The 24,062-nt window shown below is 42.9% G+C and overlaps 1 protein-coding gene across 4 annotated transcripts in view; it reads right to left on the bottom strand.

The window, feature by feature from the left end:
* The window catches only part of Meis1 (Meis homeobox 1), a 140,308-nt gene extending 116,941 nt beyond the window's left edge, over positions 1–23,367 (bottom strand). The window contains exons 1-6 of one of the 4 annotated variants that reach the window (XM_027388072.2): positions 21,779–23,367; positions 19,676–19,902; positions 17,765–17,906; positions 17,195–17,245; positions 16,343–16,393; positions 14,888–15,034 (exon numbers count right to left, since the gene is read on the bottom strand). In XM_027388072.2, coding sequence (XP_027243873.1) covers positions 14,888–15,034; positions 16,343–16,393; positions 17,195–17,245; positions 17,765–17,906; positions 19,676–19,902; positions 21,779–21,790 — 630 coding nt within the window. In that variant the 5' untranslated portion in view covers positions 21,791–23,367. Of the gene's footprint in view, positions 1–14,887; positions 15,035–16,342; positions 16,394–17,194; positions 17,246–17,764; positions 17,907–18,071; positions 18,213–19,675; positions 20,184–21,778 lie in introns of those variants that run through there. The other 3 variants (XM_027388074.2, XM_035452884.1, XM_027388073.2) reach the window with 3 other exon arrangements.
* Between the last annotated feature and the right edge of the window lie 695 nt (positions 23,368–24,062).

Raw genomic sequence — 24,062 nt, 5'->3', positions numbered from 1 at the left:
CTAATGGTGGCCCACACTCTCCTACCGAATGCTAGCTTTACTTTATCTTGCTATATCCCATTTTATTTTATTTCTGTGTGTGCACAGGCATGTGTGTGCATGTGCTCACACACTCACATGCATGCATATATCTGTTTGTCTATATGTACAAGACATAACTGCAATGCCCCCAGGTGTCAAAAGAGGGTATTGTATCCCCTGGGGTTGAAGCTAGTGGGAGTTGTAAGCCGTGGGTGCTGTGAACCTAACCCAGGTCATCTGTAAAGGTAGCAGATACTCCTACATACTAGCTGCTGCCTTTTTAAAAAGATGTCTCCAAGTGCACCTGATCCTACTGTCTTCACCAACTCCCTTTGCTCTTCTCTCTTTCATCTCTTCCTTTACCTCACTACCTTACCTTCCTCCAATCTGTAGGCCTGTGAAGTTCTTTGTTTTTGAATTCTTGACTGTCCTAGAACTTACTATGCAGAACAGGCTAGTCTTGAACACATGGAGATCCACCTGCCTCAGTCTCCTGAGTACTGAGATCAAAGGTAGTTGCCACCACACATGCCTAGTATCTTTTTATGCCCCTATTTAACATGGCAATAAAATGGCCTTTTTAATTTCATTACTAGAGGCTTAGGGTTAATTTTGGTGACTAGAGCAGATGGTAAATCTGTGGTAAGACAATGGAAGTCCAGCATCCTCTCTCAGGGTCTGTGGCTATCATCAAACCATCACACTTCCTCTGTTCACAGTCTAAGCCCTACTGTGTTTGCCACTGTGAACTCTTAATCTAAACAGATATTTAGTTGGCTATCTAGCCATTCCTAAGGCATAACAATCACTACCTTGGTGCTAACTGGTAACTTCACAAAGTGTGACACTTTGATGACTAAACAACTTAGGTCAATTGTTATATACACACACTTTACATTGTGTATATGCTATTTGTAATATAGATAGATAGATAGATAGATAGATAGATAGATAGATAGATAGCCGTGGTGGGTAGGAAATAAGGACAGCATTTGTTGAATTGAGTTCTGTATTTCCCAGTTCACATATACTACAAGTTAGTCCTACAAATGACAGTTTTTCCCAACACTGAATCCCCTATCTCTGTGTAACGAGGTATGTAGAGGAGGAAGAATTTTGTGCTTCTGATTTTTTTTTTTTTGCCTTTAGTAAAAATTCTCCAATGAGTTACTACATATACAAGTGAAGTTTTCTATCAAGTAAGATTGTGTTAGTTCCAGGAGTCATTGAAGTCTAAGGGCACAAAGGCACATGTGTATACACATTAGTGCAAACACAGCAATAGGTATCCACATTGTGTATAAGGCAGAAAAACATGGGGAGTGATTTTAAATGTCTTAAATTACATCATAATGGAATTTACAGAAGCTTGGCCATCAGATAAGATATTTTAGTTCTCCTAACTCTTGTCTACATCACCTTGTCTAGATGCCAATGCTCCATTCTCATCTCAATACCTTGGGCCTGGTTGCCATGACAAGGTAGGAGGAGCAGTAAGTAGGAAGTTCAGATCTAGTATCTTTCCCAATGCTTCTTAAAAACCTGCTTTCCAAAATCTGGCATCTTTCCCATCTCTATTCTGAAATTCTCACAACTAGTAATTACATAGTTGAGTTAATTCATAGAAGAATTTAAAAATGAACAATGCAAAGCAAAGATCTTTAAATGTAAAAGAACACTCAGAATGTTTTGAAAGGCATTTTTGATGAATCCACACAGCACTGATGGAGTCTCTGCCATGCTTCTATCATGTCAGAGAATCAGTGTTAACATCATCCCATGAAGACCTCACTGTGGTCTCACAAGACAACAGGTTTTTACACGAATACATTCAACAAGTTACAAGGCAAAAGAATAATCATGGCTAAAGGGCAATGGACAAGTATTGACAACCAGCTTTACCCAAATCTCGTAACTGGCACAAAGGATAGATGAGTAATTTTGAGAAGATCCAAGTGCACTAAATGTTCAAGTTCTACTAGGTAGGATGTTGGAGGGGAGTCACAGAAGGAAAAAGGAAGCTGGATTACAGAGAGTCTCATAGGGAAAGTCTCTGTTCCAGGAACAATGAAATGTGCCTGTAGTCCCAACAACAGGGGAAGCTGAACACGGGAGATCAAGGCCAGTGTGGGCAACATAGTGATACTCTTATCTCAAAAGTAAACAAATAAAAAAATCATTTTTCCTTTTCTCTGTTATTTTGGAAATCATACCTTGGAACAGTAGTTCACAGAATTTAACCTTTGACTGAAACAAACAAACTAGTACCACTGTATTTGCAAATATTTATCTCTAAATATTTCAAGTCATGCTCTCTATCTAATAGCTTTCTAGTGAAATTTATATTACTTTTCTAGCATTTCTATTTAGCAGTGGGAGAAGATTCTATAACTAAATGCTAGTATACCAGCATTATAAAGTTCCTTTTATAAGATTGTTTGTGTGCCAGTGTTTTATTATCTACTTGAAACCTGAAACTTGCCCTTCAAAGAAATTAAGGTAAACCCTAATATGTCTTTTTTGTTTTGTTTTTGTTTTTGTTTTTTCGAGACAGGGTTTCTCTGTGTAGCTTTGGAGCCTATCCTGGCACTTGCTCTGTAGACCAGCCTGGTCTCAAACTCGCGGAGATCCACCTGCCTCTGCCTCCCGAGTGCTGGGATTAAAGGCGTGGGCCACCAATGCCTGACCCCAAATGTGTCTTTTATGAAACAGCTACAAACCACAACTTTCTAAGCAAGCAGTCTACCAGCAAGAACATCCACCAATGCTTAAAACATTGCCTCCTTAGCACAAGTAGACAAGCTGTACATAAACACAGTGCATTGGCTTCTAGGAATTTGGAAAAAGTACTTAGCACAAGATTCATCCAGTACTGCCATCTGGGTTGTATCATAAGAGGGAGTTTTCAGTGGTTTGTTACAATATCTCAGAAAGTTATCTGAGGTCCCTCCCTTCCTCCTTCTTCCCCACCCCTCACTATGTAGCAGGTTGGCCTCAAACTCACAGAGATCTGCCTGCCTCTGCCTCTCCATTGCTGGGGTTATAGGTGTGTATCACCATATCTTTAGCTGCTTTGATTTTGGGTTTTTGTTGGTTGGTTGGTTGGTTGGTTGGTTGGTTGGTTGTTGGTTGGTTGTTTGGTTTGGTGGAGGGTGGTTTTGGAGGGTTGTTTGCTTTTTGTTTGTTTGTTTGTTTGTTTGTTCTGATACAGCAACTTTCTCTACAGCCAGGCCTCATGCTCTGCATCCTCTTCCCTTACAGTCTCCTGAGTTCTGGGATTACAGGAGTGTGCCCAGCTCAGTCTCTTTTTAGTCCACACTTGATATCAGAATAATAGTGACCTACTCAAAGTAACAATTACATTTTTCTGGAAGCTCTGTAATTATAAAATGTTCTATAAAACAATACCTCCATCAAACAGTACCCAGTCTCTTTTTGTCAAGTCAATTGTTGTTTTTGAAGGATGAGAAGAGTGTAATTAAAAAGAAAGCATGTTGTTTAATACAGTGCTTGGAGGCACTGTTTGACACAGTTTGCATGGTTCTCCTTAGTTCTCATGGTGACTGGGTAAATGGAGATTAACTATTCCCAGTTTCACAAACAACGCAATCAAGGCTCCCCAAGGTGCAGTGAGTTACCCTCTCAAGCAAAGCCCACATTCAAATTTGAGTGTTCTGTCCCTAGACTGTATTTTTCTGGGGTGCCAACTGCCTGAAAGAGGAAGTCAGCAAACTCAGTTGCTTTTTCCCAAGTGTTTCCAAAATTTTACCTTTTCTACTTCTCTACTCTCCTGCCAGAAATGCCCCCAGTTTGTATCTGAGGAAGAAACAAGAAGTAGCTACAGGATGTTCTTGTTTTCTCATCCCATCATGGAAACTTTCACTGAACATTTATGCTTGTGACGAATATGATAAAATCTAGTCTAATTTCCTTACAGAATTGCAGAAACATTTCTTGGTGTTCATAGTTTCAACCAAGTTTGAATCTGTTATTTCCAAGGATTTCTGAATCTTTGAACTCCCTAGAGTTCGGAGAGGATCATCTCAAAGCTTCCTGAAATCGAATTTGAGTTTCTGCTTGCCAGGATGCCCACCTTCTCTATATTCAAGCCCTTAGGTTGAAGGCCAACAAAAAATAGTGTGGGTTCCAGGCCAGGGTCCCAAGCCTTGAGGCCTCCTTGCTAAAAATTCTGAGTAGCTCAGAATATTGCTTTTCAGTCACATACCAGGTTAACAACGTCCTGGGCTTATTCTCACTCTTTTGCATATATAAGTATCAGGTATACTGGACATGAGACAAAGCTTCATAACTGACTTGTCAATGTTTTATTATCCTCTTTTTTTCTATTGGCATGTTCTTTGCATGCCCTTAATAAATATTAAACACTCACACATCTCACTATTAGGGTGGCAAGCAAACCTTCAGAATGTCCCAACAGTGGAGTGAAGAACAATGCACTTAATTGGAAGGGCAGGGTAATTTGGAAAATAAAATTGAGTTGCTACAAATTCCCAATTGCAGAATAGAACTGTTTATAATAAACTCACTCAGATGCCAATTGTGGCTGGATTTGGATAATTATTAGAACAAAAATGTTTGATCATCAACAAAACCACTTGATGAGCACAGAACATGAAACATTAGCAGGCCACTATCATTTTTTGCAACCAGCTACAGGACACAGTGAGTCTATCAGCTTTTTTACCATTTTGTTATTGAACACAGCTTGTAAAACCCTTAAATGTGGTAAATTCATAGGCCAAGTGTGATGAGCAAAACTTGATGAGCAATATTCCTCAGAAATTTTCAGCACATGATAGGGACAGAGAAAACACAGAAAGAAAGGGAGCTAGATGTATCTATTACATCAATTGCTCTCTTTTAAAAAAAAATTATCAATAAGTTGAGTTCAAAAAGTTAAGTTCCTGATTTTCTTTATTAGGAACTATGGCCAAGAAAATCACAATAACTAAAATGTAGATGCCCACCATGTGTGGAGGTGCACACTTTTAATCCCAGCACCCAGGAAGCAGAGGCAGGTAGATCTCTATGGGTTTGAGGCCAGATGGGTTTACATCAGTGGTTTTCAACTCATGGGTTGCAAGCCCTTTGGACAGGACACATATCAGACATCCTGTATGTTAGCTATTTACATTATAGTTCATAATGGTAGCAAAATTACAGTTATGAAGTAGCTACAAAATAACTTTATGGTTGGAGGTCACCACAACATGAGGAACTGTATTAAAGAGTTACAGCATTAGGAAGGTTGCGAATCACTGGTCTACATAGTAAGTTACAGACCAGGCAGAGCTACAGAGAGAGACCCTATCTCAAAACCAACCAAATAACAATAACAACAAGATGATGCTGGCCCCTTCCATGTATTTGCATCTGGAAATATGAAGCATGGATAGGAATGGTTCTGTGAAAGAGGGCAGTATGCATTCTCAGAGGTAATCTTATTATCCACTTAAGGAGATGTCACTTTGAGCAGAAAGGCCATCCCTGTCTTATGAAGAAAAGCTTCATACATTTGGTAGAATTGCAGGGTAATTCCATAAACTATGCAACTATACAAGTGATGGAATATAAATAAATGACACATCTATTGACATGTTCAAGAGTGAAAGGCAAGGTGTCAACTCAGAAGACTCACAAATGACAATTTCAAATAAAAGAAATATTCAATGGCTAGTTACCACAAATCTATAACATAAATTCTCTTCAATGGGGGACTAAAGACAATTCCATATCTGATAGCCATGCTCCACCTAAACCCCAGATGAGCAGCTACATTTGCTGTAGAACCCTCTGTTCTGATTATAGTGAAAGCTGATAACAACTCCCCCACTGGACACTATTTTTAGTTTTGTATATATATTGCTGGTATTTGTGATTAATAAAGATTTAAGATACCATGTATGAGTTTTATCCCATGGAGGACACAGTTTTTGTTTTGGTCTTAGTGACAGGGAGAGTAGCTTCAACACTCCAATAAATAGAAAAGAGGTCTACATTTAAAACCAATCCAAGGAGCTTGTGAGCTCCAGTTAGTTTGCTTTGACTTTACATTATAGAAATCATTAGCCCACCTCCCAGATGGATCTCTCCTTTGAGGCTCTGCAGACAAACACACCACTTCATGTAAACAGTGCAAGTATGCCTTGGAATATCAGACACTGTACACCATTCAGTTTGAAATTAGCTTTTCAACCACTCAGGAATAACTTTTGAATAACAGAAAACACTACAGGGCACAGGCAATTATAATTTACCTATCACATTAAATGAATGTTGGGAAACACATCCAAACAGCGGCAGAGTTTTATGAAGTTTCTATTGTTAAAGAAAGTCTTATTCTTTCATTTCTAAATGTTTTAAAAGAAGAAACACATTTCATAAGTTGAGATGGTATAAGAAAACTCTTAAATTTTCATCAAACTGCTCCTTCCTTTATCCTTTGACAGCTGTGTCAATTTCTTTATAAATTTCATTTTCCAGAGTTTCATAATAGTCCTAAAACACACTTCACTTTAAAGTGTTTCTATGGGACATGATGGGAATGTAAATTCAGAATAAAAAGCAGATCATGAAGATGTGGGAACAAATATGGACATTAGTTAAGAATACAGTCACCAAAAACAGCCATTTGCACAAAGATATAGGAATCTATATCTTCACAACTCCAAAACATCAACATGACTGACACTTTTCACTTTTTTACCTATGAAGCAAACGTTAGCATTATTTGATGGGTTTGGTCTCTGTTTATTCCTATTCTAAAGAAACAGTGAACACCTTCCCTGGAAATAGCCCCACATGTGGTTAATGACCCACAAGGCAGGTCAAGTTCGAATCTCAGGCATAGAAGGTTTGCAAAACAAAACGAGGGGATCTAGACAAGAAAGAATTGCATCTCTGCATCATCACACCAATCCACAACCAGGCATTTACAGGCAGCGCTGCTAGCTTACAGGACTGGACACCCATGATCCCTCTAGGTTACCTGTCCAGCTCCGATGCCAGAATTGCTATAAATTGTTTGTAGGGTAATTCTAAGATCACTGAAAATGTCATTCACTGTCATAAATTCTAAATGTCTCAGAATACCCTCTGCTTAAACCCACTGTACAGTTTAAGAGTGTATGCTAAGTAAAACAAAAAAGAAAGCAGCATAGTTTTAAAACTTGACTAATCTTATTAAACTAATCAAAGGTTGTGATTGTTTCTAAAGGCATACTTTGTACACATGCAAATTGTAATAGTGCTTGACATCTGTAAAAGAACATACTTTAATTTAAGGCTTTCAAAGAGGCACCAAGCTGCATAGGCAAGCCCTTTGCTTGTGAACATAACTCTATGAACTGTGAGTCCTGAAGTGCCAAAAAACCAATTGTAGAAAGGTATTTCTGAGAATGATAAATAATATAAAATTCATTTTATAAGTTATTTATTCTCCATTAGTTTATCCACAAACATTGGTTCATATGTCACAGAAAAATCACAATGGCACCCTTTCATATCTTCAGAAAAGTTCATGACTTGATTCTGATCATAATATTTATTTAACTATATCTACTTATACTAACAATAAATGACAGGTATATAATTGAATAAATCTAAAGATAAGCCTTTTTCACTAAAGGATAAATACTTTATTTTGTGTTTTAGTGGATTTTAGGAATTCTGAAACAAGTGAAAAAAATATCATTTCACAATATCTGTATATATATATATTATATATATATATATATATATATATATATTCTCCTTTAATGAGAGCATATTTTCTAGATTAAGGGATGCTGTCTGGGAAAGTATATTAGGCAGCCCAGTAAAGTACTACCAACTGCTTCAGTTCTGTGCACTTGAATGTATTAAACTGATTGAAATTGGATTCCAGTGACAAATATTTAAATGAATGTATTCTCAGTTACTGTATGGAGTGTACTTTACACCATTTACTAAAAATGTCACATTAGTAATGTGTGGAAAACCTAACAATTGATCAGTATAGGTGTATTTCCTAGAAAGCCTGTTTAAGGGATTACAAAGCTTCCCTCAGTTCCATAATCCTGAAATCATAGCATATTAACTGAGGATATGGGATAGGTGGTCTTTCATCTTGTATACTACATAAAGATTCAATTTCTTTCATTTTTGCAGATTTATTTGTTTATTTATTTACTCGGTTTTTTGAGACTGTTTCCTCTATATAGACCTGGCTGTCCTAGAACTAGTTCTGTAGAACAAGCTGGCCTTGCCTCTGCCTCCAGAGTGATGGGATTAAAAGTATGAGCTACCACCGCCCAGAATGTTTTGAGTATTTTTAATTTTTATTTTGCATAAAAAAAATTTTGGAGTTCTGGGAATTGAACCCAAGGCTTCACACATACTAAGACACGCACTGCACTGTTGAACCACACCCCATTTCCTAGACCATACTTTCTGTTATTTTTAAGACTCATTTAATTTTATATGTGTGAGTGTTTTGGCTACATGTAGGTACACTGCACGCATGTCTGTTATCTGCAAAGGTCAGAAGAGGTCATTGGATCCCCTAGATATGGAGGCACAGATGGTTTTGAACTACCATGTGGATTTTGTGAATGGAACCTGGATCCTCTAGAAGAGCAACAATTGCTTTAACCACTGAGCAATCTGTCCAGTGCCATAGATCCTGACTTTAAACAAGTATCACAGCTTCACAGCTGGGTATGTCCTGCTGAGCAAGAACAGCAAGCCTCCTGTGATTTACAGTTCTCTTTTATAAAGGATGTTTGAAAACCTTAAACATCTGTACAACTGACAGATAAACTGTGTCATATACATCTACTTTCATCTCTTTACTTGTAAAGGAACATTTTCCATAATTGTATTTAATTCAAAATATCGGATTTTTTTTTATCCTTGGGAGAAATAGCAAAAGATTTTGTTTCAATTATAGCATAAATTTGAGTACTATTTCAATACAAATATGACAGATGTCATAATCCAAAAAAGGCCATGTAAAATGTGACAGTTGCAAACATTTAAGACTGTGTAACAAAAATGACTGAGAGCCATATCAGTTTACTGTCCTTCAACTATTTCCTTGACAGTGGAGTCAAATAATGTTGAATTATAGACCTCCTTACAGGAAGTCTTATTTCATGTTCATTTTTTGATTTTCCCTGGTAGGCCCTATAGGAATTTGGCTGCATGCCCACTTTCCTTTAGAAGTTTCTGTATACATCCTTGGGTTTTGTTTGATGATTAAATGATTATTTATTAAAACCTTTAGGGTTGGGGTGTAGTTCAGTGATAGAGCACTTATGTAGGTAGGGTTCAACCACCAGTAAAACACACACACACACTCTCTCTCTCTCTCTCTCTCTCTCTCTCTCTCTCTCTCTCTCTCTCTCAAACACACACATACACTTTACAATTTCACATTTTTGACATGTTTACTTTTCATAAGAAAATACTGCTTTAGCAATGGAAACCATAAGTTGCCAATATGAAAATGTGTCATCTGAATCTATGCTGAAAATACTTTCATTTATGGTGAGAATCTCAATGAAAGTTGTTGTCATCCTTTGCAGTTTCTCCAAATGCACTTGAAGGGAGGCTAAGCTGCCTATATAACAATAGTAAGCCATGCTAATACTTCAGCCCATTTTCTGGCCTTAATAACCAGTTTTCAGCTACAGAAGCACAGTCTATTTTTTGAGTCTGAAGTTTCCATAGTATTTTTCCTTCCATTGCCCAGCAACAGCTGTGTTTTACATCTTTTGGACTATGCCAAACATTTTAAGATATGAATATATGAGTGTCTGAAAACAAAGTGATTCAAAATTTCTAGTCAATCTGTCACTTTTTGTAAAGGAGACCCACATTTCCATCCTTTATTCTTGTTCCTTTTTCCCTTTACTATTTAAATTTCTCCATTTCCTAATGTGAGTCTGTTAGTTAGTTAGCCCAATAGTTACAGTAGGCACAACTATGCTATGTACTTCTGAATGGTGAGCAATGGAGTCATTCCAGTGGCAGAAGTATTGCTGTTGGAGTGACCTATTGCCTCAGAGCTAGTTAAACCAGGAGCAGTAGTTACAGTTATGACTTTGCTTTGTACAAAGTGGCATTAGTATCATTGCTTTCTATTAACTGTGGAACTTGCACTGGATATTTCTACTGGGAGGGGAAGAGGGCAAGAGGGAGGTGGCAAGGAGGAAATGGCGGGGGCAGAGAGGGATTGGAGAGGGTCTAGAAAATTGAAAATGTAGTTGTATATACTACTAGCATTTAAACTTGGTTGACATTTAACAATATAATTGATATCAGCTATTTGCATACACTAGACCCTATACAAGAGTGTTTTCTTAAATGTTTTAAACACCCCTATTAAGAATCAATCTATCTCTACTCAGAAACCATACATAAATATAAAAGCCAAGCAAAAAATAACAATAAAAACATACCTGCTAAACAAGTAACTTTCAATTCAAAGCAACAAAGGATCTGGAATGAGCATCCCAATTAGCCCACGTAGTGACAAGCACTCAACACCTTATTACTTAATCATTAAAGAGAATCTTGCCATAATTTCCCTTTGACATATTTCAAAAAATGAATTAAGGGTACATCACATGACCCACAACAATCCACAGTGACGTTTAGACAATGTCAAGACCCTATATCTTGCAAGGATTGTGTACTGAGAGGTTCAGGAGTGGGTTCTTAAGTGGGACACTATGAAGCATTTACAATTTCTTAAATAGTATATTAAATGTAAGCACTGTGAAACAAGCTACCTGATAAGGGCCCATTTGCCTTCCTACTGTTGGCTGTGTCCATTTTTTTTTTTTTTTTTTTTTTTTTTTTTAGTGGATGAAAATGCTCTGCAGATGTTTCTAGTATTGGTAAACATCTGTGCCTCTTCTCTCCTTTTTTTTTTTCCCTAAGCAGCCTATTCAAGCCATGAAGGACATTAGGTTGTCCCCTTACACGAACCTCTGCCATCAGAACGCTGAAATCTCCTGAGGGTGACTCTCCATGCCACTTTGGAGTGAGGAAGGGCTTTCAGTTATGTCTGACTTCAGTTTTAAAACGCTCAACTCAAACTACGCTCCAGAAAGGTCATTTTGAACTTCGGAAATTGATTTAAAAAAAAAAAATCGCCACCAAAGTTCTCAGTCCCACTGGGAATCTCCGCACTAGCTCAGATCAGGCCCAGATCCTCTAGGCCTAGTCGACTGGCGCCCTGAAGCCTGGGCTGGCCAGGTCTGAGTCTGTGGTGCCTGCCCTCGCCTCCAGGCTACCCCCACTCCAGGGAGCCTGCTAGCACTTGGCTTTTAACCTGCCCGGCCAGCAGGGCTGTACCTCATCTCTGCAAGCCACAGAATTTCTCCCTAGACGTCACGGGCCAGTCAGGATTAACACGCAACAGGGCGCCCTGCTCAAACCGCCAGCTCTGGCCCAGGAGCTGTTAAATGCAGATTGAGAGAAGGACCCCCGGAGAGCTGCTGTTGAATAAAACTGTAATCCAAAGGCACCGTTTCTCAGCGTCCAGCTTTCCCGGTGCTGAGAAGCTGGGCCGTTGCTGATGGCACAGCACAGGCCTGCCTAATCTCTGCTCTCTCCTGAGACTTGGCCACCCCGGAGACTCCCCGTACCTCTCCTTAGTCCTCAGAGAAAGAAAGAAAGAAAAAAAAAAAGCGTAGATTCGGGAATAAAGAGGAACAGATATCTCCGGGAAGGAAGGCAGACGGCTCCTTCCGTGAGTACGGCCTCAGTCCAGCATCTGGGTGGCCCCGCCTGGCGCCCCCGGTTCTACCCAAGACACCTAGTCCCCAGCTCCACCTAGCCTCGACCCGCGTCCTTCCTGGCCGGTGGCCTCCCAGACAAACCCTTGCCTGAACGCCTCCCTTTCTGTCCTCTCCCTGATCTCAGCCCATCCCTTTATTTTCTCCTCCGAGGCGGGCAACTCCTGGTTCTGCTGCCCTCAACCCCTGGGGGTCGCGAGCATCTGCGCCCAGAGAGAGCTTGACAGTCGGGAGAGGGCGCACAGGAGACTGGCGACCACTAGGAAAGGTCAGGGGACCTCCAGATGGCCTCCAAGAGTAGAGAAGACCGAGAACCAACAGGAAGTGGGGGAGAATAGGATTATAACTTCCACTGGTGTCTTAATCTGATAAAAACAAAAAACAAAAACAAAACCTTACATTGTTGTAGGACCTACAACATTACACGACCAAGTGAATCCCCACAGACTTAAGTAGACCTCCAGGAAATCGGCTGGCATCAAAATCGTTGATCCCAGCGCCTGGTGAAGATGACAGCCTTCGAGCCCTCCGATGGGGTGGGGGAAATAAAATAAACTGTACTGCCAGCAGACCCTAGAGGCAGAGCGGTTAATGAGTTAACTAGGCCTTCCTGAAGCGTCAAGTCCCCGAGGACACCCAGTGCCAGTCCCGAGCAGGCTGGGTAGCCTTCCAGGGCAGAGGGAGAAGCCACTCTTCCAGGCATGGCCCCTGAGGCTCCACATCAGAAGTTCGGGACCCTCTGGGAGACCGTCCTAGTCTTCTGAACAAACACTTGGAGACCTTGGGGTGGCTCTGGCGCCTTGACCTTCACTCCTCATCTAGGCAGGGGAGGGAAACCCAGCCCACCTGGCTCCCAAACAGAGCTCACTGCACTCACCTCCCCAGACCCTTTCCAGCCACACTAGCTCCTGCTTTTTAGAACTGGATAAAATGAAAAACTTGCCTCCATTCTGTCCTCGGTTGACAGAGCTGGGTGCGCCCAAGGGGTCACACTGGTAAGCTCACACACCACAAGCCAACAGCGCCAGAAACACAGACAAACCTAAGAAGCCCACATCATACCAGCACGATTCTTTTGTAGGTGGGATGGGAGAATAAAAGGCACATGTTTAGCCGACGCAAATTTTAGACTAATGAAACTGAATAAGGGAAGTTTGTGAATGAGTAGGGAAAATTCAATGACGTTTTATTAATTCTATATCCTCTATGCTCCCCAAACCCCATAACTTTGGTCCTTTATCTTTGACTTTAATAAAATAATGATTCGTGGAGAAAATGGGGTATAAATCTTCATTTTGGAGGCAATTAAAGTGTTGATTTCATTCATGCCCCTAAGCGGTTCTTGTAATTTGCTCAAATAGCTTTATGTACCCAGCACTCCGGAGCTTTTAGAATCCCATTTTCTAGTTCGGCTTGTTGGATTACAGTTTTTACTCAACAGCAGCTACTAGTGGAATCTGCGTTTAACTAGCAGGGCTGGAGACTGAGCCCCTAAAGTGGCTGGGAAGCCTGAGGCACTGGGACTGGGCCGCCTGCGGCCTGCGGTTTTCCCACCTTGATCTGCACATTCTGCGGGTTCTGGGCCCCGGTCTACACCGACCAGTTTCCAACTCTCCAAACAGTAGTGAGGACCTCTCCTGTTGGCACTTTTAGAGTTCTACTTTAAACGTGCCATACCACACATGGGCAAAGAAGACATTCAGCACAAATTGTAGAATCGCGCAGGATTAGTCACGGATTTTGAGAGAATACCTTAAGGTGACACTAAGAATGAAGTTGGGACAAGACAGCATTGGCCGGCAGTGACCATCATAAAACTTACAGAGAAAAACCAGTGGAGTAGCTGCCCTTTGACTTAACAAAGGCAGGTTAGCGTTCCCCGCCCCCTCTCCCCCAAGCAGCCACACATAAGTCAAGCCCCAATAAGAAAGGGCTCTAGGGTTTTGCTGATGGTACTGGAGGCATAGGAGGCCACTGCTTAAGTCTCTAGACTCTTTGCAGCCATCCTCTCCAGAGCTGTCCAGGACCCTGTTTCATCTCACTCACTCTTCAGGTTTTCACTTTCACTGCTCCCCCCCACCCCCACCAACTCATTTGGACCAATCCAGAGACACAGCAACAGGAAAGAGAAACTGGGAGCAAATGGTGGTGCCCCAGTGACAGAGAGAAATACACCCCCCAACTCCAAATAAAAATCATCACCACTTAGACCGCAGCGGAAAAGGAGCCTGGAAGGAAGACTGGAGAGGAGGGGGCAAGCAAAGAGCCGCAGTGGAGAGCAAATGCATGGGCCCCTGCCCTCCACACCCAGGGAGCCGCCAGGGTGTCCTTGACGCTAACCCTGCCAAAAGCTGCCAACGCAGGAAGCCCAGAGCACATACCAGCTGGAGGACGAGTGGAAAGGAGGAGGAGAAAAGTCCATATTTATCTGTTTTTCTAACCTCGGCCTGCTTTTATTTTTTTCTATTAAGTACAATAAAATGGGCGAGCTTGCAGGGAATACCACACAAAGCAATGTTCAGTGAGGTCTAGAAGCGGTCGGCCGGGGAAAACTGACAAGACAGGCTAATGAAGCGTGTAGACAGGGAGAAAATAGCCAGCGTTTGCTAGATTTCAAACCTTCACTGTCTCTCTTAGACCACCTATCTTGGACTTATTCCTAATAAAATAAGAAATAAGCAGACCCTACACTTTTCTTTTCTTCAAGATAGAAGGGAGGAAATGCCCATGAACAAAGCCCTACAAGCAGAGGTGGCCACTGGCGGTTAACACTCCCATTATTATGGAGGGTAAATAAAATAAAGACAAAAATTAAAAGAGACAAGAAACAGGTCAAGTTTGCAGGCGAAGCTTTTACAAGCTCATCTCTCCAGGTCGAATCCCAGAGCCAGCCTTAATGAAGCAATAATAGCCACATTATTCAAAAATTTTCATTTTGATGGAAATGTATCTAAAAGGGACTTAATCATATGCAAATAATAAAGGAGGTGGTAGTGACCCAGCAAGCAATATGCATACAGATTTTTTTCTTAGGGATGTTGAAATTGAAAGTCTCATACCTGGTCAGTTAGATTTGCTGATCTCGTTACATCTTCACTGTCTGATTTTGATCCTCCTTCTCTATCATCTATCACCAAATCGATAGGCATTTTCCCTTTCAAACAGCTAATATACCGGTGGCAGAAATTGTCACATAATTCGTGTACCTACATTATGACAGAAATAAAAAAAATGGAAATATAATCAGGAGTGCATAAACGACATTGACAAGTGTAGTCCACCCCCCTTGTGAGACCCAAACTTCCAAATAGGGGAAACACAGGGCAATTGTCCTCTAGAGACCCCCAGACGCATTCAGAATTAGGAATAACTTTCTTTTCTTGCAAAATAGAGATATCCCAGAAAATTGACAGTGACAAGATGATTCACAGACTACAACATATTCAACACCCATGTTAAATTCATCTGCTCTTGGGGCTGTGGCCATCACAGAAGTGACCTGCATGGGTGACACTTAAGGTAAACTATTTAATTTCATCTGGTTAGTTTACCATAAAGCTTTCCCCAAAGTTTCTAAGGAAAATGTGTGATACTCACACCACACACACACACACACACACATCTGTATTGTGATGACATCAGGTACATGCCTGACAACCCTAATCAAGTTGCCTTTGCCCAATATATAAAAAAAGAAAAATATATAGCCACAAAAACTTATTAAATTGTTTTTTTTTAAAAAAAGAAACAAAAGAATTACTGAAAATATTTAAGTCTAAGTAAATCCGACTCTTACAAGCCCCAGGCATCCCTTACATGCAAAAACTCACAAGAAACCCCGGTGTGCTTGCAATTTAATGTTAGTTTGAATTACAATGCATTAAGTTTTTATTGCTGAGATTTATAGAACAGCTAGCAAAATCAAGTTACCCCACACCCTCTCTTGAGTTTGAAGGTGAGGTGTGTGCTGGATCACAGATTTAAGAACTTGACACAACTATCAAACCTGCTTTGTCTCTGAGCAATGTCTACCATGCCCTCCTCCCCAGGACCCTTCGCCCACTTGTCCTTTCCCCCAACCCCTTCTGAGTTTGACCTAGCACTGATCTCAAATCTTCAAGAAATTCACTAAAACAATTCCCCCACCCCCGCCCAGGTAGCAAAGGAGAGTAGAGGAGTAAGAAAAAAAAAACCACACACAGAGGCATTAACTTGTAAAACAAATTCACTCCGGCATTCTAAGCATGCACTGGGGTGCCGAGCAGTGCAGCTGATGCACAAAGCCAGCAAGGTACACGAGGCTAGAGTGTCTGTGATCCCGGTTTTAGTGGCTGAAATTGTAATTAAACTGCAAAGAGAAATGGACGCTAAGATTGGCCTTGACACTAATTACCAGAAAAAAAAAAGACATTTATGCAAATATCTTGGAAGCCTGAACTTCAGTCTTTCTGAACCCTCCCTTCTGTGTGATTGGGATGAAAGGGAAGTGAAGGGAAAGGGAATAAAGAATTTACCTTCTCTAATTCCAACAGATGAAACCTTAATACTTGTATGGCTTGAATCATCTGCAAAGATACAAAAAGAATGAATACTCCATTCCCAGTTTGCAGAAAATTGGCTGTCACAGTTCTAGCATCTCCAACTCACCCCTTCCCCCCCATAAACAGAGTTATTTTGATTTATGGCAATAACACTAAAACTTAATAGCAGCGACTGGGTACCATCTAGAGGTTTATATTTCTTAAGGAGAAAAAAATAGCTAAATCAACAACAAAACATCTAAGTGGGGATCATAAACACTCTCCTCCCCCATGGCTTCCCCCAACACTGCCCCCAACACAACCCAAAGGGCCACAGTCTAAACTAACTTGTCCTATGAAGAAGTTACGGTAAAGTTTTCCCTAATTGTCCCCAAACAGTGGCTTTGCACTTTGCAAAATTCATCCTGCCTTCTGTCTATGCACCTTTGATACCAATTGGTGGTGGTGGTTGTTGTTTTGGGGTGTAGGTGGGGGGAGGGAGTCGGGACTCTGCCCTCATCATGGCCCTAATGTAGGAGACTCAAGGCTAGAAGTTCGCAAGGTTTAAGCAGACACGCTGACAGGCGGGGAGATAAATCCCCAGGCTGATTAGAGCTATGCCGCCTGGCCATCGTAAAAAACAAAAGCCGGCGCTCCCCAGCCACTGCTCCTGGGCCCTCTCAGATGAGTTTATACCCCGCGATCAAGTCCCCAAACACTTGTCGATGGGTAGAAACACGTTTGCAGTCCACTCGCAGCTATGGGCAGACCAGTTCAGAAAGCTCGGGGCTAGGGACGGGAAGTTGGGTGGACAGATAGGGGAAGGAGTGAGGGGTCAGCTCTTACCAAGTTATCCAGTTCTGGATTCGAAGAGAATAGAGGTTTTTCTGCGCGAATCTAAATACAAGTGAGAAGGAGAGGGGAAAGAAAAAAATGAAATAAAATCTGCTCTCCTCCCTATTTTCTTGCCTCATTTACAGTTAGGGGTAGGCTGTAACCTACAAGTTCGTCCCTCAGGGAAACATTTCAGTGTGAACCCAGTAGGCCTGAGACCAGCCCAGAGCGCTCCCTCACTTCAGCTAGAGCTCCGCTTATGCGGAACGCTGCTCGCCCGCCACTCCAAAGCAGTCACATAGCATGGAGTTCGAGATTTTATTTCCTAGTGAGCTTGTGGATGGTGAGTGGGTGTGAAGATGGGTGATGATCTGCAAACACAATCTCAGGGAGGCAGGAACACGCCACGCGTGGCTGAAGGGAGACTATTCTTTCGGCCTCTTTTGAGAAATTTCTCTTTTATCTATCTCTCTATCTCTCTACGTGTGCTTGTATATGTGTGCATGTGTGTGCGCGGGGGAGGGGAGCAGGATTCTTTTCTTGTTTCTTTTTACTTTTTTAAAAAACATTTATTTTGCTGACCTGTTTGGCGAACACGGCTATATCTTCATTGAATGACTCTGATGAGCAGACGTCCCCGCCCGCCACCCCCGGCTCGCGGGGGGTACAAGTAGCTAATTCACATTTCTCAAAAATCAGTGCTAAGAGAGGGAAGAGGGGGTGTCTGCAAGAAAATACAACAGTCACAAACAACACAATGATTAGTCCGGAGTCACCGAAAAAAGGCGCCCAAGAAAAACAACCCGAGTAGCTCGAGGCAGAGAGACCCTTGGGTGATCTGATCATCGCTTGTGCCCTTTTGCTCACCCCCGCCCAGGTGACGGCTCACCTCCCCCTTGCTTCTAGAGCTCTGAAGTCGGAGGCCCTGAGCCCTGGACCGTGTCTGTGGATCAGTTCAGCATATCTGGCCGGAGAAATTGGCAACATTTGCTACGAATAAAACCCAAGCGGTTCCAGCAGCCATTTTGAATTAAGTTTCGCACCGCGACAAACCCTCGTCCCTCTACCGCACTAGCAGGACCGGGTGCCCGGGGAATGCGCGCGCGGGCCGTGGAGTGGGAGAGGGCCAGACTCTGCCTTCCTCGGAGGCACTGCACAGATCTCCAGGCTCAGGGGATCTCGGTAGCAAACTTGAGGAAAAGGCCTCTGTGGTTACAGGACTGACTGTCACAGGGCAGCACCTACCGACCCTTGTCACACAGCCCTTGAGAAGCAGGGGGTCCTCCAGGGCTCTCCAGCACTGCCCTCCCCTTCACAGACGCTCCCCCATAGTCCCACAAAGAAAGTTCCTTCAAATGCTTACATTTCGTCTAGAGTGGTAAAGTGACTAGCATCTAAAAGGCCTAGATGTCGCTCGGCTCAGCCCATTAAAAAAAAAAAGAAAGAAAGAAAAGAAAAAGACTTTTAATGCTCAAGGAGCCTTTTATTAGCTCTCACAGTCTAGCTGGGAATTTAACAGTTTGGGGTCCCTTTCAAAGCTTCCTCAAATGTTCTGTCCTGGAGCCTAAACCATTTGCAGAAAGGAGGCTGGGATTTAAGCAAGCCCACCGCACAAGGGACCAGAAACTAAAGCAAAAAGACACTCCACACCCCCCACCCCAGCCGAGGGTCAATATTACATATTTTTTAAAAAAAAAAGAGAAAAGCGAAATAAAAGTTATTTATAAAGTTTAAAGATAAAGGTGGGGAGAGTGTCCCCCAAACATCAGCACACAGTAAAGACAAGTAACTTCCAAAGGGGTTTCTAGTGCAGGGTCTAATCGAATGGCCGACTGAAGACAGCTGGCCACAAAGTCTCCCGAAGAAGAGCATCCCATAGCACTTCTTGCTAAATCCTGAAGGTGTTTCGCCTTTGAACACAAAGTGCCAAAGCGTCTAGAAGTTCCTAAACCTCTGTGTCAATTCAGAGCGGCCCCTCTCCTTGACTTCAGTTGAACAAACTCCTTAAGCAAGACATGTCCCCCTTGTCTGACCTGCAGCTGTCCTTCTGACTTTATTGTGCACCAGCAGAACCAGCATACGGTGGCTGAGTAAACTCCACAAGTCAGAACAATCAATGGCTTAAAAGATTTTCCTTAAACTAAAAGTTTCTTTCCAACACAAAGGCGCCTACACTTTGAAACCCCCAACGCTCTGGAGCTAACTCTCAGATCTGCTGACTCGAGTCTGAGAGGGGATGCAGAATCTTTAGGCAGTCACTCTAGCACTAGGACTCCTTTGCGGCCAACGTGGCGGCCAAGCCGGGCGCTAAGCCTGCACCGAGTGCAAATGGAAGTGGGGAGGAGGCTTGCCCGCAATTTCCATGTAATGTGAATGAAAAGCCACCAGTATGTACTTTTAATCTAGAGAGCTCTGACTTTCCACTTGCAAGGGCTCGAGGAAATGGAGGCAGCATCGCGTCTCAAGTACTTAACTCCTGCCCATTATACCTACCCATAAATGGCATCTTTATCTCTCTTTAAAGCGTCATTGACTGAGGAGCCCATGCTGGGGGCCATGGCGTTGGTATGAGCTGTGTGCGGATACTGATGCGAGTGCAGAGGAGGCCCGTGGTTCAGGTGGTGGACCGGCTGCATGGACCTGGCTGCATGCGGGTCCCCATACATCGTGGAGGGGATGCCTACTCCATCCATGCCCCCATAATGGGGTAGGTCGTCGTACTGCATGACAAACAGGAGAGAAAAAAGGGTCAGAGGCCATGCGGGTAAACGGGAACGGTAGGACACCGAGCTTATAAAAGGTCAGTCCAGCTGGATCCTTCTACCCGAATCCCGTGGCCTTACATCTCTAAAGTTGAGCTTTCTATTGTAAAAATTAATTTTAACAGTAAAAAAAATCTAGAATTCTCAGTTAGAGTCATATGAGATGAAGGTTCCTGTCCTAACTTGTGTCCATATAGACTAATTCAAAAATCCAAAATCTTTTGGCAAGGAAGGGAGGAAGGAAGAAGGAACGGCAGAGAGGCATTCTCCCGGAGGCGGAAGGTAAAACACGCATGTTTCTGGAGGAGGAAACCGAAAATCACAACAATAAAACGTGCCGGGACAGTGTAGCAGACCCGCCTAGCTCCACAGCCCCTTCACTTCAGGGGGATTTTTTTTTTTTTTTTTTAAGTTATGATGGGAATACTTGTGCCAAGCACGTGAATTCAGAAAGGCTTCTCATTTTATTTCCCTGCCAGCATGGGATTGGGCAGTCCTGCAAGACACTGCATTTGCTTTGCTTTCCAAAACAAACTCAGCTAAATTATACAAAACGAACTGGCCCCTTATATGTGTGACACTGGAGTGTACACAAGACAGCTTGTGCTGCACTTTACAGCTGAACATGCAACTGGGCAACGTTACCTCCAAGTTTAAAGAAAAACTATAAAGAAGGCAGCTAGCACACTACTTTATTTTCCCCCCACACACAAACTTTCCCCTAGAGTAGAAGTCAGGAGAGGCAATTGTTACACATTACTTTTTAAGCAAATTCAAAAGTAAATACACGAAAGTAAATACTTTGTGGGGGGACTGCTTTCAAATTGATTGCCATTACTGTCTGTGATTAAATTCAGCTATTTGAATTTTTCTAATTGTTTTATTCCAGGCAAGTTCTCTTTCTTTCTAAGATTTGGAAAGGGTGAGAGTGAAATGATTTTCAAAGAAAGGGGAATTGCCACTTTCATCCTCTTCAAGACAGAGGTGTGAAGAGAGTTTGGAAGAATGCTGACATTTGCCTGAACCAAAAGAATAAAGAAAAATGTGTCAGCTAGTAACTTTCTTTTCCATAAAGGGCTTTGAGGGCCAGGACACAAATTATGCAAGGAAGCCTTTTTGCAGACCCCTTTCTTTTAAGAAACCATCTCAGCTGGGTCCTCATTGTCTCAGTTTACTTTCAAGGCATTTCCATTCAAATAGAAATATTGGGGAAATTAGTATTGCATTTTAAAAGTGAGTAGCTGTGTGTTTAGTATCCCATTAGTACAGGACTTATCTAAGAAAAAATCTTCAGATTTATTATCTTGCATAAAAATCCATGCAAATTAAAATTACTTTTAAAAGATGAATGATTTTTCCAACCAAAAATTCACTGTACTATGACAGTTACTTATCTAAAAACGCTACCTACTTCTACTGATATTAAAGATGGGTATAATCGATAATACAGCAGAGGTTCCGGCTGTTTATTTTAATCAAACATAGCTTTAAACTTTTAGTCCCAAATGCTCAAATTATAGCACTGAATATGTAACATGTATTCCCCTTCCTCTTTCTTTTCTTTTAAAACAGGTGATTCCTGGAGCTTGTATTTTTATTTATATAGCTATTGGTTAGGAATCTATAGACAACTAGATCCCTTGAATTAGCAACCACAAGTAACATGCATAAAGCTACAAATGCATTGAGTAAACCTGTCGATTTAGGCCGCGGCTTTAGGAGCCTCATTCAAAAGAGAGAAAGAAAAAAAAAAAGGAAACTTAGCAGTAGTGTCTTTCAGCCACGTTTCAATTTAGTCTCACATTTGAGTTCCACAATTGTTTTTAATACGTACCCTTTGCGCCATCGGCCTCTCTGGCTCCCTTCCTACTTCAACTTCTAATATATCCTCTTTAAGGCCAGTGTGAAAAGAAACAAATATGCAAACTCCCTCGGAAAAAAAAAAAAAAAAAAAAAAAACGGAGCACGGAAAAAAAAATCCCTTTGCGTCTCCAGCAATGTGAGTTACTGGTCCCAGATCTTCGGTCTACCGGACCTGAAGCAAGGCGCCCGCGTCGCTGAGCATAAAAGCGCTCCGGTTCCAAGACAGCAGCGGGAGAAAAAAAAAAAAAAAAAAAGCAGATCTTCTCCCCCCCAAAAAAAATCAGTTAAAAAAAAAAAAAAAGAGCGCCCCTTAGACCCAACTACCAAATCTCATGGCTTTCTGCCACTCCAGCTGTCAATCACAGGCGAGGTTGTCAACGTGGTGAATGAATGATCATCCGCTCTGTCTTCTTCTGGTCAGAACACCTCAAATGTTAATATTCAAATGCACAAAGCCCTAGCGCCCGCTTCCCTTGAATCAGTCCTAATTCCTAATCAGTTTCTCTCTTCTCTCGCTCTCTTTCTCTTTCTCTCTCCCTCTTTGCAACTGCTGCACTGAAGGGAGATTAGAGAGGAGGGTTAAAAAAATGTCTGTCTGAGTTTGTCTTAAAGGAGCCACGATCGATGCTGCCCGCTTGCAGTCGCCGTGCGTGTGTAAAGTGTGTGTTGCACAGGCGGAGAGGTGGATTCCGACCAGAATGCTAGAACCCGGAAGTAGTGGTGGCCATAACAGGTCGCGTCTTACACAATGCATTGGGCTGCAGCAAGTAGGCTCCTCGGCAGGGGTGGGTGCGCGAAGCGAGCTCTGGCCGCACTGGAGAGGCAGAAAGGCGCTCCATGAATTCGCACGCCCAAGCACTAACACCACACACCCAGGGCACATGCACACAGATGCAGGCTGCAGCTCCGGACCGCCGGCTTTCCGTCCCGTGTTCTTTGCACTCCTTCGCCTTCCAGCCTCTCTTCCCAAAGCGGACTCTTGAAATAATTGGGAATAAACGCAGGGCAGGCAGATGCCGGAGTTATTTCTCTCAGAGCTCCTTTCATGAAAGACTTCAAGACTTTCCTCGAAATTATTGGGGTCTGCCAGTATTTTTCGGGGTGGGGGTGATGCCAAAAGTACTGGATTATCTGCTAGACTCCCCAACGAGAAAAGTCAAAGCCAGAGCAAGAAGAGGAGCTGGAGCTGGCTTGGGAAAGGTTCAGCTTAGGAGTCCCGAGAACGTGGGGTGGCGGTCGCCTGGGCGTTCTGCAGACCCAGCTTATAGTTTTTTTTGTTGTTGTTTTGTTTTGTTTTGAGATTTTTCCCCCCGCTGTCAGAAGTGGACGCGCGGCTGGAGGAAAGGAAATGCTTGCATTTTGTCACTCTGAGTCCGGACGCCCCCACCTCCTCTGCCTGGCAGCCCTCAGCCCCAGCGCGAAGTGAGGGAGGAAGGGAGGGAACAATGAGCTGGGCGCGGGGAATGTGCCCCCAGCGCTTGTTTACAAACACCGAGCTATTTATGACCGCCGGAGAGCGAAACTCAACCCCAGCACCGAGCAGCCAGACCTCGCGGATGGCCGGGGCCTGGTAGCCGCGGGACCCGAGGTTCTTTCTCGGTCGCGCTGTCGGCGAGGCAGCTGTGCGCCCGAGGCGCCGCGCGGTTGCAGAGCTCTGCTGAGCTACGGCCGGGGCTGCCTTTGTCTGGGAGACGCGATGGGGCTCCAGCCTCGGCCTTGCCTTGGCCTGGAGAGGCTGCGCACCCCAGCTCCTTCAGTGGCGACGCCCGGCGCCGGCCTCCCAGACCTCCATCCCTCTGCTTTTCTATCTCCGACCCGGCCCCGCCAAAACTCCCAGTTCCAGAGAAAAAGAAATCCACTTCGGAAGCTGAGATTTCAGACAAAAGCTGACCCTGCCCACAACTTGAAGTATCCAAACAGCCACTGGTTTTTAACTTTCTCCCTTGAAATACCACACCCCGGACTTAAAATTCGTTGTTTTTTTTTTTTTTTTTTTTGAGGCTTTTTATCTCACTCCGCTCTTGCCCTCAGTTATTCTATTTAGTGGGGGTATTTTACTCTTTATAGTTCTGCGCCCGGCTCTCATCGCTTAGATAGTGGCTGGAAACCTCACATCCCAGGCAAAGCTCTCAGCTCGCTGGGCTCGGAGAGGATTCCGCCCCCCCCCACCCCCAAGCTGAAACCTCGCAGAAAACTCCCCCTGTGGTCGACTGGAAAATGAGCTCACCCAAATCTCGGTAGGCAGCGGTGGAGAG

The sequence above is a fragment of the Cricetulus griseus genome, assembly GCF_003668045.3.
Source record: "Cricetulus griseus strain 17A/GY chromosome 1 unlocalized genomic scaffold, alternate assembly CriGri-PICRH-1.0 chr1_1, whole genome shotgun sequence".
Taxonomy (NCBI): domain Eukaryota; kingdom Metazoa; phylum Chordata; class Mammalia; order Rodentia; family Cricetidae; genus Cricetulus; species Cricetulus griseus.
This window is presented reverse-complemented; position numbering and strand designations above follow the sequence as displayed.